This window comes from Synchiropus splendidus, chromosome 13 (assembly GCF_027744825.2).
Source record: "Synchiropus splendidus isolate RoL2022-P1 chromosome 13, RoL_Sspl_1.0, whole genome shotgun sequence".
In the NCBI taxonomy this organism is placed as follows: domain Eukaryota; kingdom Metazoa; phylum Chordata; class Actinopteri; order Syngnathiformes; family Callionymidae; genus Synchiropus; species Synchiropus splendidus.
The window spans coordinates 4298628-4313499 of NC_071346.1; the positions used below are offsets into that span (position 1 = coordinate 4298628).

The 14872-nt window shown below is 48.3% G+C and overlaps 3 protein-coding genes and 3 non-coding genes across 6 annotated transcripts; all 6 read right to left on the minus strand.

Annotated features, from left to right (window-relative positions):
• Window positions 1-646: 646 nt before the first annotated feature.
• acadm (acyl-CoA dehydrogenase medium chain) lies at window positions 647-4487 on the minus strand. The gene is made up of 12 exons (XM_053882359.1): window positions 4402-4487; window positions 4050-4161; window positions 3565-3662; window positions 2701-2770; window positions 2420-2520; window positions 2240-2320; window positions 1953-2083; window positions 1769-1877; window positions 1557-1697; window positions 1390-1485; window positions 1057-1305; window positions 647-983 (listed from the first exon to the last, which is right to left on the minus strand). The coding sequence occupies exons 1-12, from the start codon at window positions 4414-4416 to the stop codon at window positions 912-914; spliced, it is 1275 nt and encodes a 424-aa protein (XP_053738334.1). The 5' UTR covers window positions 4417-4487; the 3' UTR covers window positions 647-911.
• Window positions 4488-5121: 634 nt separating this feature from the next.
• Window positions 5122-7575, minus strand: rps8a (ribosomal protein S8a). The gene is made up of 6 exons (XM_053882369.1): window positions 7513-7575; window positions 6653-6759; window positions 6344-6443; window positions 5722-5897; window positions 5353-5482; window positions 5122-5276 (listed from the first exon to the last, which is right to left on the minus strand). The coding sequence occupies exons 1-6, from the start codon at window positions 7514-7516 to the stop codon at window positions 5167-5169; spliced, it is 627 nt and encodes a 208-aa protein (XP_053738344.1). The 5' UTR covers window positions 7517-7575; the 3' UTR covers window positions 5122-5166.
• Window positions 5555-5623, minus strand: LOC128770168 (small nucleolar RNA SNORD38). The gene has a single exon (XR_008416486.1). It is a non-coding gene; the product is annotated as a small nucleolar RNA SNORD38 (small nucleolar RNA).
• On the minus strand, window positions 5970-6036 carry LOC128770167 (small nucleolar RNA SNORD38). The gene has a single exon (XR_008416485.1). It is a non-coding gene; the product is annotated as a small nucleolar RNA SNORD38 (small nucleolar RNA).
• On the minus strand, window positions 6511-6618 carry LOC128770169 (small nucleolar RNA SNORD46). The gene has a single exon (XR_008416487.1). It is a non-coding gene; the product is annotated as a small nucleolar RNA SNORD46 (small nucleolar RNA).
• Window positions 7576-8063: 488 nt separating the features above from the next.
• On the minus strand, window positions 8064-14513 carry hectd3 (HECT domain containing 3). The gene is made up of 20 exons (XM_053882825.1): window positions 14418-14513; window positions 13687-14103; window positions 13352-13605; window positions 13155-13290; window positions 12905-13026; window positions 12721-12834; window positions 12573-12655; window positions 12349-12514; window positions 11775-11856; window positions 10924-11106; window positions 10808-10860; window positions 10578-10746; window positions 9453-9566; window positions 9287-9376; window positions 9004-9210; window positions 8805-8934; window positions 8657-8731; window positions 8496-8577; window positions 8350-8421; window positions 8064-8271 (listed from the first exon to the last, which is right to left on the minus strand). The coding sequence occupies exons 2-20, from the start codon at window positions 14029-14031 to the stop codon at window positions 8187-8189; spliced, it is 2562 nt and encodes an 853-aa protein (XP_053738800.1). The 5' UTR covers window positions 14032-14103; window positions 14418-14513; the 3' UTR covers window positions 8064-8186.
• Between the last annotated feature and the right edge of the window lie 359 nt (window positions 14514-14872).

Here is a 14872-nt window from a genome sequence, read left to right on the forward strand (position 1 = left end):
AAGAGCAGGGGGCGCTGTGGAGCTCGCCGCTGAACTTCCAATTCAGACGGTGATCATGTGGCGACGGCAGAAGACCGCGGAGGACCCTGCTCGCAACACCTCTTCACCTTCACTGGACTCTTTGAACAGTTGGGGTTTTCCTCTGGGTACTCCAGTTTCCCCCCTCCCAAACATTTTCAATGAAGATTAAACATCCTGCATGTAGTCAACCATATTGTTTCAGAGCTCTGTGTCAGAGGTGGGGAGCCCCCTTCAGGGTCTGCAGGTTTCAGTTGAGTACCATCAGATTTCAGGGGCCTTTAGAGACTCACTGCCCCCATTAGTCGACTCATGTTCTCACACAGATGCTTTGTGTTCAAGTTGCTGTTAACATGCCGTCTATTGAGCGTGCTCGTGTTCTGACAGACGCCTGGTTTGGTGACCTGCTTCACCAGTATCCCACCAGGTTTGGTGTCCTGTTTGAGGCTGTGGTGATGTCCAACTGTCAGCATCATCAAACCACTGATTCGACTTGACCCATTTCCTTCCAAGCCTGTGAGAGTCTAAAGGTTTTTGGAAGCTGTTGGGGTCGGATATTTTTAACCTCACAGTGTGTTTGGCCCAAAACGAGGATTATATGAAGACATGACAGCGAGTAACAGCCACCTAACAGAACAGGGCATCTTTATTGTCTCAGTTCGACAGCAACAAATTAAATTCTTGACCGTTACGACAACCTTATTACAGCCGACTTCATGACAGAGATACGAGAGCCTTACCCTCACTTCACTCTGTAACTATGGTTGGTTATGCATGACTCTTCGATGGAGTTAAAAAGCATCGGTGTTGCTGAGGCGGATGAGATGAAGGCCGGACGTCATTAAGGCAAACAAGTGAGTCTGACCGGTGATGTGTTTCGGGAGGATCAAAGTCTATTTCTTGTACTTCCCCAGATGTTCTCGGGCGATGATGAGTCTCTGTATCTGAGCGGTGCCCTCGTAGATCTGTGGGGAACAGAGACAACGTCAGGCTCCGGCAGTGACGTGGCAGTGAGTGGTCGGCGTGGCCGCGGCCCACCTGGTAGATCTTGGCGTCCCGCATCAGCTTCTCCACGGGGTAATCGCTGTTGAAGCCGTTGCCACCGAAGATCTGGACGGCGTCGGAGGCCACTTGGTTGGCGATGTCTCCAGCGAAGGCCTTGGCGATGGAGGCGAAGTAGGTGTTCCTGCGGCCTTGGTCCACCTCCCAAGCTGAGCGCTGGTATGCCATTCTGGCCAGCTCCACCTTCATGGCCATCTCAGCCAGGAGGAAGGAGACAGCCTGATGCTGCGGGAGGTCAACACAAGCTTTCATCATGAGCAGAAGCTGCACCTCCACACCAGAGCTCACTCACAGACCAGCTGCTCTCACCTCAGCAATCGCTCTGCCGAAGGTCTTCCGCTCCATGGCGTAGTTGGAGGCTTCATCCAGAGCTCTCTGGGCCAGACCTGTGGCTCCTGCTGCCACCTGTGTGGAAGCCAAAACACGGCAAGTCAGTGCAATGTTCTTCTATCAGCCGGTGCCAAAGAGGAGCTCACGGGCGGTCGGGTCTTGTCGAAGGCTCCCATGGCGATCTTGAACCCGGCTCCCTCGCCGATCAGCACGTTTTCCTTGGGTATCCGCACGTCCTCGAAGGTGATGCCGCGTGTGTCGGAGCACCTCTGACCCATGTTCATCTCCTGTCATGACCAAGACACGAGGATTCGTGACGCTCCTCTTCCTGGGACCCAACGCTCCATTAAGAGCTCACCTTTCGTCCCACTTGGATGCCGGGAGTGTCGGCCTCCACGATGAAGCCGGTGAAGGCCTTCCCGGCGGGACACTTGGGGTCAGCGTCGGTGCGAGCCAGGAGGAAGTACCTGCAGCGTCGTCGTCACAACATCAAACTCAGAAGTGGGGTCACATGACCCACCGGTGCTGCTCGCCACACGCACCAGTTGGCTTTCCCGCCGTTGGTGATCCACATCTTCTGCCCGTTCACCACGTACTCGTCACCCTTCTTCACCGCACGAGTCTTGATGCCGGCGACGTCAGACCCTGCCCCTGGTTCCGTCACACAATAGGCCTGTTGGACCAAATAACAAATACAAACCAACATCAGATCATTTAGTGCTTTAGTTACTGTTACCAGGAAGCAGCACAGCGACTGAAGACCTCAAGTGGAAAACCTGAACCAATGTCGTGGAAAGCTTTGTTCCTGAGACAAAGTTCAAGTACGTACACACATCAGCGGCTCCTCCGTCATTCTTCCCAGGTACTTCTTCTTCTGCTCTTCGTTGCCGGCAATGATGACGGGCATTTGCTGCAGGGATGAAAAAGAACTTGAAAAAAATGATCGACACTGGTCTGCATCATGAAGTGCAGCATTACTGAAATATAAAAAAAACACTGAGGCACTCACTCCAAGGGAGTTGGCTTCGATGGCCGTCTGGACGCCCGTGCAGCCGTAGGCCAGCTCTTCTGTGATGAGGCAGGCGTCGAAGATGGACAGACCCATCCCACCTGCCACAGGGACAGACCCGTTTCAGCGACAAAAGGAACCCACTCACACACGCCACAGTTAAGACCTCCGTCTGAACCACAGACAATACCAGGTTTCACTTCAGTCTCACGTGGCTCCATGCATCGATCACATCAAGGAAATCAACATGTCAGAACTCCAGCGGAAAAGGGTCAACACACCGTACTCCTCTCCAATGTGGCCGTTGATCAGACCGATCTCCCAGGCTTTCTTGATGATGGGGAACGGGTACTGAAAAAGTCAACAGGATTTTCTATCAATTCCCACTGCAGGCAAGAGACACAGGAATGTTCCTGCCCTGTTCGGAATTTAACAATTGGAATGATCTATGCTCAGACTTCACCAGTCTTTATTTACATAAAAGTATAATAAATTAATTTATTTTTGTCTTTTTCATATGACTTTTAGAAGCAACACAATTCAGCTTCAGTATAAATAGCTGTCTGCAAACCACACCACCTTATCAGAATCGACGCAGCTGCCCAGCTCCTGCTCTGACCTTTGTCACAGTTCCTCTCGACCTGATTCCCTTTGCACACATGACAGGTGTCTAGAATCGTCTCAGTATTGTTCCGTGGTCAATCATCTCCTGCCCGAGCTGCAGAGCCAGTATGAACTCAGCAGTTCCACATACAGACTGTTATGCAAGAAAGATATCCGTAACGCATTATTCTGTCTGTCACTCCTGTGAAGAAAATAAATGCTCATATCACGTCTAGTTTGCACACAGGTGGAATAACACCCGTTATATCAGCGACAAACTTGGATCCAAGTGTGAGTCTGTCCAGTTATTCAGGCATAAGTGGGGTACATTTTTGTTTTGGTGAACCAGAGGTAAAAAACCTAACAAAACCTCAGCAGACTTGAGCAAGAGACAGAGAACAACTAGCAACTTGAAGTCCAGAAAGTTTGACAGACTCATTTGTTTTTTAGTTGTTCTGTTAGCAAACAACCCCAATCAGATAGCCACTCCTTGACTGGAGGAGATAACTCGGTTGACCTAGCATGACTCTCATCATACTCACTTCGCCAGTTTTGTCATATTCTGAGGCCAAGGGGAGGATTTCTTCACGGGCAAACTTCCTCGCCAGCTGCTGGAACTCCTTCTGCTGCTCAGTTAACTCTGTTCAGAAACAGGATTCAGGTCCGTGAGTGGCACGTCTCTGAAAATTCACTAAATAAACCAGTCCTTTTGAGTTCTTCGTGGACCTGACCTTTAACCTAGCATCCTACATACTCCCACAACCTTTCAAGTTTGTTGAGTTCAAGTCTTCTTGATTGAGTCTAGAACCAGACATTTCACTAAATGAATCATTTTGTCTTCAACTGAGTTGATCTTAAACCCAGTGGCTAATCATTTACAACCGTGGTGTTCCGTTTATTATAAATCGGACCCAAAGAAACATGCAGGGTAAGGGCAGTTGCACGCGTTTAAAACTACAGCCTACATTCTTACACGACATGTTACATGAAGCTGCTTCACCAAGTCAACGTGTGTTGACGTGTTTACCAAAAGAGAAGCCGGCAGCAGCAGCGGAGCGGTCGCTGGAGGAGAGGCTGGCAGAAGCGGCCGCGCTGGAGCTTTGCAGGCGGACGCCACACCTCACACCAGCTCGGAGAATCTGCAGTCAAATACGAACATGACTTACAAAACTTATGAACGATACCAATGTCTCTGTTACGTTGCATCACTTGTCACGTAACAATTCACGGGTTAGCCTTTCGTAAGCTAGCTAGATTAGCTTTTGTTGACGCGGAAATGTAGGTCAGGAGGACGATAAGCGGTCTTGAAGATTTTTAAACAATTCATTAGAATAAAACAGCGTCTAGAACTCCACCCAACTACGCGCTAAAACACCGACCTTACTCAGCAGCATGTTCACCGCAGATCTGGACGCTACACTTGACGATGACCCCGTCTTACTGCTAACCTAGATGCCACTCAGCCAATCACTGCGGTCGGTTTGAGTCACGTGACAATCCCAGACCGCCGCCGAGTGACTTTTACCCCAGTTTGTTACCTAAACTGACGCTAGTGTCTAATGGAGGCTGGAGGGCCGCTGCGGGGTCCTGGACGAGGTTAGCGGAGCTTTTTAAAATTTAAAAGATCTAAGAATCTGCAAACACGTAAATGTTCAACAATTCACAGTGAAAGACAGAAAATAAACCACTCGCAGTACCACCTTACTTTTGGTAGACAACACTGGAGCCTCACTGCATGGAGGTCATTGATCTGAACTCATCACATGTCCTGTGATGAGACCAGTTTATCAGATCTACGTTGGTCCAGAGAATGGAACAATTATGGAGCAACATAAAAAGACCCTCCACAACCCAGTCCACCTTCCTAGTCACACCCATCTCCTCAGAGACCCCCACACAGCCACAAACCTCGCAGTTCTCTTCCATATATATATATATATATATATATATATATATATATATATATACACAGAATCCAGACATCTAGCGCAGCTTTAGTCAGCTTTCCGTGACACTAGATGGCGCTGTTAAGACACTTGTATCAGGAGTCAGCATTGCTATGATTCAATTGTGATGCAAGGAAAACAAAGAGCCACATGTGGTGGGGCATTTGAATTTTATTGACGTATCAAACAGCTGAACATCTATTTGCCTTTCTTGGCCTTGATCTTCCTCAGGTAGAACTCCAGCTCTTTCCCTTCCAGGATGTAGCCGTCTGCCCTGCCACACTGGCCCGGTCTGGAGGCGATGCAAGCTGCAGGGAGCAGGACGGTGTTGATGAAATCGGCATCAGTGCCATGGGATCTACACAGCAAGAGGGTAACACTCACCGAGCAGCTTTCCCTGCTGGAACTGCTCCTCCAGGAGGGGGCTGATCTTGGCAGACTTCTTACGCTCATCGTACTTCTTCTGGGTCCTCTTGGACCTCTTCTTGTTCAGGACCTCTTCCTCCTCAGGAGTCTGTCAGAATGAGAGCGGCTGGTTAGTTCAGTGCAAACCGTCCAGACATGGTCGACGCCAAGTCAGGTGGTCTTTCTCAGAGTCACAGAAGTCGTCACTTTTGCTCAGTAGCAGAACTGACAAAAGTTATCCTCACAGAAAGAGCAAACTGTTAACCACGTCGCCAGTGCAGTCCATTTACAGCTAAAACATCCGTGGAAGATTTTCAGATGGGACCAAAACAGAGCACCAGAACGTACCATCTTGGCTCCCTTCTTGCGTCCCAGAGGAGTGATGTAGTGGGCCTCGTACCACTGCCTGAAAGGAAGGCTGTCGATGAGGACGATGCAGTTCTTCACAAGAGTCTTGGTTCTGACCAGCTCGTTGTTGGAGGCGTTGTACACCACATCAATGATCCTGGTTTTGCGTGTGCAGCCTACATGAGGAGAAACGCCCCATTAACAGCAGCAAACGTCTTCAGTCACTCAACATCAGCGCCACAGCGAGGTCTCAGAGTCACGAGTGTCAGCACTTGCATTCAGTAGCAGAACTGGACAGAGTTATCTTCATTGGAAGCCTAAGTAAGGGACACACCACGGCTGGAGCAATACACTGACTCAAAGACTTTGAGGACGATTGCATGCTAGGAGTTGCTGAGACAGCTGTGTACGCTTTTAAATCATTTTACAGGAAGAAATTCAGACTGAAAGCAGCAAGCAATACCTCTTATGTGCATCTTTCCACCCAGTTGCCATCACTTGACATACAGAAGGCACTTGACTGATGCAGCCTACACTTGTTTTACCATCAGTTTGCTTCCACAATGAGTGTGTCCCTTCATAAAAAAGGCATTCAGCACCAGTAAAACGTGCATGTACTTACACTCAGAGCCCCACGAGTAGTTGCCAGCATCGAGCCTCAGAGCACGGTACTTCTTGTTCCCACCACGGACCCTCACAGTGTGGATGCGACGGGGTCCGATCTGAAGACAACAGCCCCATCAGTGCCATGGCCAAACGATCAGCAAGCCAATGAAACGTGTGATCTGTGGCGTGTCAGTGTAACTATGACAAGTCCTGGCATCGGTAGGTCCAAAGCTTTACACCAGAACGGCGCAAATAAGACCTACCTAAGGTCACATTTTCATCACCCACGCCACAGCTTACACACCGGCCATGTCAGTGCATGTACCTTTGTGTTTGCAGGAGGACGACCCAGCTCATACTTCCTTTTCTTGTGGTAGGGCTTGCGTTTACCGCCAGTCTTGCGGCGTTTATGCCAGTTGTCCCTTGAGATACCTTAGAAGAAGCAAAAACACAGATCAGAACCATGAAAAAAGGCACTTCGCACGTCACTAGCAGAGCCATTTGCTTGAGTGATCAGTTCTCCAAGGTTGGGTGTCCGCATGATTGATCGGAATCCGCTATAAAGCTTCATCATGTCACTCAAACAACTGGGAAACTAGTTACATCTACTAGTCAACTGGCAACACGGTGGCTGGAGGGTCAGGCCACATGGACTCAGTTGAAATACTGAGTAATGAGCGACACCGTCGCAAGACGTTTAAACTTATTCCAAAGCTCTTTAAACTGAAGCATCATGTAAATAAACGGTCCGTTCTGAGCGACAAGTACGTCATTTTAGCAGCAGCTTGACGGATACTGCTAACGCAGCTTAGCATTTGCTGTTAGCCGAAAGCAGAGAGTTGACACTTCGCAAACACTCCAGGTTTTAGCAACTATTCAATTCGTATAACCGGGACATGAATAGAAGTTGTCGCATGTTAAACTCTCCACAAAACAGCGCTAAACGTTCCTAAATAAGACAGCATGCTACACGGCCAAAGGGAGGCCATCTTGGAGCATTGCAGCATCTCAGGAAAAACACACTTGACTCTACCGTCAAAAACTGGTCACAAACTGAAATGTTCACAACACAGTGATGCCATTAATATCAAGTTTCAATATAGCAAACCATTTTTGGAATAATCCCTCGACAAAACCACAGATGGACAAGGATTCGTTCTCCGACCCGAGCATGAAAGCACGTACCCATTCTCAGGCGCCGGCTAGAAAGAGGAACCGCAAAGGCTCATGGGGATGTTTGAAGACACGTGCTCTCGCGATAACACGGGTGTGCGTACAGTTATGAACGTGATCTCGTCAATTGCTACATTAGTTTTATTTCTCTGGTTTATTTCGACGCGCCACGTTAACACGGAGTATGCACAAAATACTCAGACGCTCTTTATTTGCTGATTCACCACCAGGATTCTTGTTTAGTTTTGAGGAATTTGAATGAGAGGTGAAAAATATACGCAACGTTTAAAATAGAATTTTGAGCTTGAAAATAACAATGTAACATTTCCCCTTCTGCTGAACGTTTTTGTTGCTCTCAAAGAAAGAGCAATGGAAGAGTGTAATCTTTATGGGTCAAGATATTGACAGGAATTTTAATTCCACTTTGAAACGACAGACCAGCCCATTCACTTTGCAGATGTTATTTCCACCAACGCACAAATCTGCTCCACGCAGCAGATTTCAGACATGTAAGGTTCATGTATGTCACAGGAATAAGTTAAACAGGACTACTTTTGGTTCCATAAAGCTCTTTATTATATACAGCCGTGTCCCATTGGCATTCATGCAGCTAACATTATGAATTTGATAGATGCCTGCAATGAATTCAGAACAAAACAGACTGAAGACTTTCCGCTGCAGAGAGATCACTCTTCCCAGGGACCCATGTCCATGTCAATGGCGACGCAGTTATACGCAGCGTATCGCAGTTTCTCTTCACACACTTTTGCGCTGTGAAGAAGAGACAAGAGACTTAAGTCGACTGCAGCGAGTGATGGATCCGAGAGCACGGTTAATACACGTGTTTACCTTGGATAGCTGGGGAGATACAGTGTGCTGGTGCAAGTGGAAGACCGCGGGAGAGCGTCTGTCGTTTCAACGCTACGGCAGGAGACACGGGTGTTAAACTCACTGCGGAGTAGAAGCTTTAAATAATGGTTTGAGTCGTCACTCACCCTGGTTTGTCAGGGAAGACAAAGATGGGTGCAGGAAGACGACTTCGGCCGGTTACAAACCTCAGAAATCTGCTTCGATCCTCTGGAAACGGAAGGTGAAACATCATGATTTCATGTTATTTAAAAAAAAAAAACTATCAAAAGGTAGTAACTAAACAAACCGTTGGTGAAGTTGGTCAGCGCCTCCCACAAGTACTGAACTCGTATGTCGTTGCTTTCCATGTCTTCGTACCGAGCTACAAGTAAAGGAGATAAAGGAGACGATGAAGAGACGGACGGACTCAGCGGGAAATCTCGCTGCACACTCACTGAGCCTTTTGAGAGCTTCCACAGAGATCTCCGGATCTCCACAAACTTTCTTCTCCAGCTCCTGCCAGGTGAGCAGATCCAGCACCGCCTGCGGGACCACCTTCAGCAGCCCCGTCTGAATGGCTGCAATCTGCGACAGCCGGACACATTCATGACTGAAGGATCAGGTGCAGGGAGCGTGAGTGAGGGCGCAGCCGACCTGCTGCTTGCTCTCCTCCAGCCGAGCCTTCTGCACCAGGCGGATGAACTCCTTGCGGTCCTCGTAGCCAACAGTCACGCTGCTGCCGCCGGGGATGAGCTCCACCATCTGTCCGTCGCTCAGCAGGGTGGTGTAGACCAGCTCCTCACCGAATCTCAACTCAAAGGTGTTCTGGTCCATGTTCTCCATGGCGTCCAACAGGTTCACCTGACACCAGAGACAGCAGGGAAGTTTCAACTCACCTCTGAGCCGAATTATTTCAGTGGATTTTCCCAGCTCTCACCAGCACTGAGTCCACAGCAGGGAAGTCTTTGTTCCAGCTGACTGCCTCTCCCGTCAGCTGCTTCCACACCAGACCAGGTAGAGCCAGGACCTTCAGCACAAAAAACCCAGCCAGCAAAATGAGCCGTGTTTCAGTCAGCTGATGGGAGCCAGACGGAGGAACTCACCAGGAAATCTTTGCCTCTCAGCGCAGCTCCCATCAGCTGACCGATCCACTCGTACTTCTGGAACTCTTTACATGACGGGTTGGGAACGTAGTAATCTCTGGCTTCCAGGGCGCCCTGAGAGCGAGAACATCAGCTGACTCAGCATTTGATAAAAGTGCTGTCGCAAACATGATGAATATAACTGGTGAGAAAAAAACTGACAGCAGACTAAAGAGGACAAAAACAACCCATCCTAAAACCCAGGCAGGATTGCTTCACTCTCATTACGTCTGGTTCATCCAGTTCCAACCACGTGAACATGCCGCCATACACCAGCGTAATCTGGCGGCCAAGCTACACTCAAGAATCGGGCGTCCATTTTTTCACTACAGTCCACTAGGTCAGGGGTTCACTTTTCTGATCTCAAGGGCCCACCTTTCCCAGAACAAATGGACCCAGGGCCCATTCAAGTAATGGAACTGATTCATTACTCTTGATTTCATTTGTGATCAATAACCATATTTAATCGACAAACCAAAACCTTGTGATGGAACCATGTGATCATCGCTAAAATATTTGTCATGACAAAGTCTAACCAGCAGCAAAACCAGGTAAAAGTCATATTAACCAAATTTACTAAAGAAAAAAGAAAAAAAATACACTTCATGCAAACTGATGAGAAAATTGGAAAAACTGAATACAATTCTGAATAACATAAATATAATAAAACCAAGTCTAAATATCATAAAATAATATATTTTATTTAAACTCCAAAGAATATATAAATGAAGTGTAAATGAAAGCCATAAAATGTTCTAATTCATTTTCAAAACTGCTTCAACAGGTGCCTTCATGAACGGTTTTTACTGTTGGGGAACTTCACCATAGTTGTTAACCATCACAGATCTGCAGCTGTCAAGTCAATGCAGTAACACACTACTGCCACCATATGTGGCTAATTATTAAAACTGAGCGACTCACGGCCCAGAAGTGTAAAAGAAAAACTTCTAGCGGCCCTCTAGGAGGCGCTCATGGCCCAACCATGGCCCCTGGCCCCATGGTTAATTTTTAGCACAACACATTGTTGGGCCAAAGAGGTGAAGCTTTAAAATGAAGTGCACTCAGGAATGGTCTCCTCATAGTCACCTGGTTGGATGTCCTGGAGAAGAACGGTAACGGCATGGGACACTCGGCCGAAGTGGGGCAGAGCTCCTCCGATATGTCAGCCAGGCTGTCCCGAAACCCACCGCCCTGATCGATGATCCCCTCCGCGATGAATTTACACTCCCACCACTGGTCGTAATGAGACGGCCACCTGAGGCGTGAGCACAGTCAGCGCCGCAGTTCCTCAGTGAAAGCCAAACTCAAGTCCACACCTGTAATCCAAAGGCTTCTCGAACTTGTCGGATGGTTTGAGTCCCTGAAACACCTGGAGGAGAGCGGAGGCTGGTGAGCGAAGCTGCTCGGAGCAAACACGTCACGAGTCACTCGCCTGGTTGAACACGGCGTCCTTGCAGCTGGGGTCGAGGGAAGTGTTGTCGCGGTGCTCCATGGCCAGACGTCTGTTAATGTAGAGGCGTGGCATGAGGTTGGGCTTGCAGGTCTCAGAGTCCTTCAGGCACTGAGTGATGAGGCCGGAGCGGCGCTTGGACAGCAGCAGGAACTGCTTGATGCTCTGACGGTGCAACCACAGGTCAACAATAGTGAAGCAGTATTCATCATCATCATCATCACCACCACCATCTTTATCATCAGCATGAGCGGAAACATTGTGAGTCGATGTTTTTTTCTGGAAGTTTCTTTCGCTCGCTGCAAACTTTTGAAATTGAGTTCAAGGAACAAAAGAGGCTTTATCTTTAATTTCACGCTCAGCTTGCCGTTCTGAAAGTTCCTCCACATTTTTTATTTGCCCTTTTATGATGTGTTTCACACTGTTCTGCTCTTGCTCCAGACTCTTCAGACTAGACTGTCTGCTTGTGCCAGGATGTCTATCTCTTAATATCTTTGCTGTTTGCGCATAATAACTCTTCGCACTCTCAATGTTGACTTTCATTTCCTTCTTAACAACAGCTGTCATCCTCTAATGCTAATCTTGCTAGCGTCCGATAACAATGACACTTTCTTTGGCATCCATTATCTGATTTCATTTCCATATTTCATGAACGTCCATCACTTGATTTCGATAGTTTTCTTCAATAATGTTGCCGCCGCTATTCTATGACTGTCCTGTTCAGATGTCAAGCACGGCCTGCAGGCTGCCAGTTTGAACCGTGTGCTGCAGCTGTTCACATGAAGGTTAAAAGACTGGGGAGATTTCTGATGTTTGTTTCAGGTTTCACTCACTTTGATCTGGTTGAAGGTGCCCACGCTGTAGTCCCAGGCCGGGACCAGGTGAGGGAGAACAGAGTCCAAGATAGAGATGAACCTGGGAGAGAGAACATAGAGCACCTCAGGTAATGCTGTGGATAATCTTCAGCTTCTGAAAAAGCATCACAAAGCTACTGCTGATTTACTTAGTTTTTCTCTTGGTATCAAAGCACCGGTCTCAAAATATAGCAATTTTTTTTTATGATGAACTTATTAGGGGAGTTTGTCACCAACATCATTATTTGTTTATGTTTATATATAATAGTTGAGATGAGAAACTCAATGTTTCAGGTCTCTGGTAGAAGCCGCTGGTGTCTGACAGGCTGCTCTGCCAGCTTTATTTAGGGGTTAAATGGAGCCGTCTGTCTGCTGTATCTCATGTCTCTGAACAGTTGACTTGAACTATGGAGCAGTCTGGACACATTTCCTAGATGCTACTGAAGAAACATTAGAAATCATGTGAAGAAATGATCATTTAGTCATATTCTATTCTCCAAATCATGATACAAACGGTCAGTCCTTTTATTTCTCACACCAGGCACTCACTGACCTCTGGATGACCAGGGCTCTGCGGTACAGGATGTCCGTCGACATGCTCTGCAGGCGCGGGTACCTCACCAGGTTTGCCGACTGGAAGACGTCAGCGTTCAGCCCGAGGTCTCTCTCGCAAGACGACTTGATCTTCAGCCCTCTGATCCGCACGTCTATTCCCTCATCTGGAAAAACCACAGTTAACAGGGCAGGTCTGCGAACAGCCGAAGGACCCGACATTACCTCGACATTCTTCTATCCGGACTTCGATGACGGGCACGTGGCAGGTCAAGTCTTCCAGCACGCACACTTCTCCGATCAGATTGCTGGAGATGAGATGCTGTCAGATATGATCCATCTGTGCCGCTGGAATCTCTGAAAGGAATCTTACTCTTCGATGACGACCATGCTGAGCTTCTTCAGGTTGTCCCCCTCCCCTCCGTAAACGGAGACCTTCTTGGGCATGTAGTTGTCGTCCGTTGAGTCGACGGTCAGTATCAACTTGCTGGGGAGACGAAACATAGCGCTTTATGGCGAGTCAGGTTCTAAAAACAACATGTCACATCATATCTTACTTGACCACGGCGCCTCTCTTCATGTGCAGGCGGATCCAGTGCTGCCCCTGCATCCCGTCGCTCTCCCAGTACGTCTCTGTGTCTCCATCAGTCAGACAACTGGCTCCACCGTTGGGATCCTCCTGGAAGCAGAGGAGGACACAGGTGTACTGGTCAGGAAGAGCGCATCGCTCAACTACGCCATCTACTGGCCAGATTTGCAAACATCATAGGTGACCATCACTCTCTCCAGGGACAGTGTGGAACTCACAGAACAAGATGACACCTCAATGCTGGTCACACACTGCTTCACGCTGCCAAGGTTCTCGTCCTCCTTCCCGATGTGTTCGTAGAAGCAGTGCACCAGGTCCTCGTCACACTCGTACGTCCAGGTAGGCGGGACGGACCTTTTCATTTCAGCAAATTGCATCAACACGCAGCAACTCAACCACCGAGCGAGCGGCTCACCTCAACTTCTGGATGGCAGCCTCGTCCCCTTCAGCCACTTTGGGCTTGGCACCCAGAAACAGGGCGTTTTCCACATCCACCACCTGCTCCCAGCGGCTGCAGGGCTTGAAGTCGTACCCGAAAAGCTGCTGCTGGCGGCTCGCGTTGTCCGGAGATTCCACGGGAATGAGACGGTCTCCTCTGTCCCCGTGCTTACACACCAGGATCCAGCCTTCATCCAGCTCCTGGCCAGGTCGGTGCTCCTCCAGTTGCTCCTGACAACACAAGAGTTGTGCTAGATAGCGAACTCAAACTGTCAATGGTGACATGCAGTCAAAAGATCAGTCCAGTCTCACCTTACTGATCTTGACCCACAGGCCTTGGCTGTTGCAGAACTCCTCCCCCGTGGTCCGGATACAAGTCCCCTTCTTTGGCTCGATGTTGTACTTGCAAACTTTCTTGTTGAGGGGGTTTTGATGAGGACTGTCAAACACAGCGATGACGGTCTTGGAGCCACCGGCCGAGGATCCAGAGGCGGAGGTCGAGGCTGCGGAGGAGTCCTTGCAGATCTTGTAGCAAACTTCCTTGGGAATATAACACAGGCTCTCGGGAATCGGGTCACTTTTCTTAAAACTTTCCACGCATCTGTTGAGGAGGCGGATTCTGCCCAGCAGCCGGTGAGGACTGTCACTCAAAGCCATGGCGGTAGAAGAAGCTGGGGACCGGCAGCTGTCACCGAGCGCGGACCTCCGCCCGGCTAGCCAGGGACGGACCTGGAACACAAACAAAACAAACGGACGGTTCGTCACGCACGGAGCCGAATGACTTTTGTCACAAACCAGACTGCTGTCGTGGAAACTCCTCAGCCTACTTGATACAGAAACAGTCTAGAGGTTAAAGGTCATTCAAACTCCTCTAAATAATCGCTGCTTATCTACGTTCGAGAATGCTAACAAGCTAGCTCAGGAACTGCCCGGTCCCGTCCGAGGCAACACGGTTCTCCGTAACGAGATGTTATACGCGATCACAATAAAAAAAGCTTTTCACTGGTCACAGCGCTGTATAAATCTCAAGTTAGTAGACGTACCTCTGACTTTAGGAAGGTTTATTACAGCCGCTATCCGTGAACGCCTGACTACGCGGAAGCAACACAGTTCTTTCTGAACTCCACCGGCTTCCGTCGATACTCCCATCATAATAAAAGTGGAACTAAAATCAGAAGTGACGTTCATTCCGATTAGATCGTGTCGCTGAAGTACTTCTTTGGTTTATTTTGTACATTGAATATCATTGAAGCTTATTAGCTTCTCGATTCTTACAGATATTCTTTTTTCACAGTCTAGTTACTGTGTCTAGATCCTGTTTTATTGTTGTTTAAATCTGTTTTTAAAATCCTTTATTTCACATAAATATCCAAGCAATGATGATGCACCGACTTCACCATTTTTTATTCACATTTTTTCATTCATCCAAAGCAAGTAAACATCAACATTATTTATTGAACATCTGATCACAACAAAGAGTGTTTTTTTTTCCGATTAA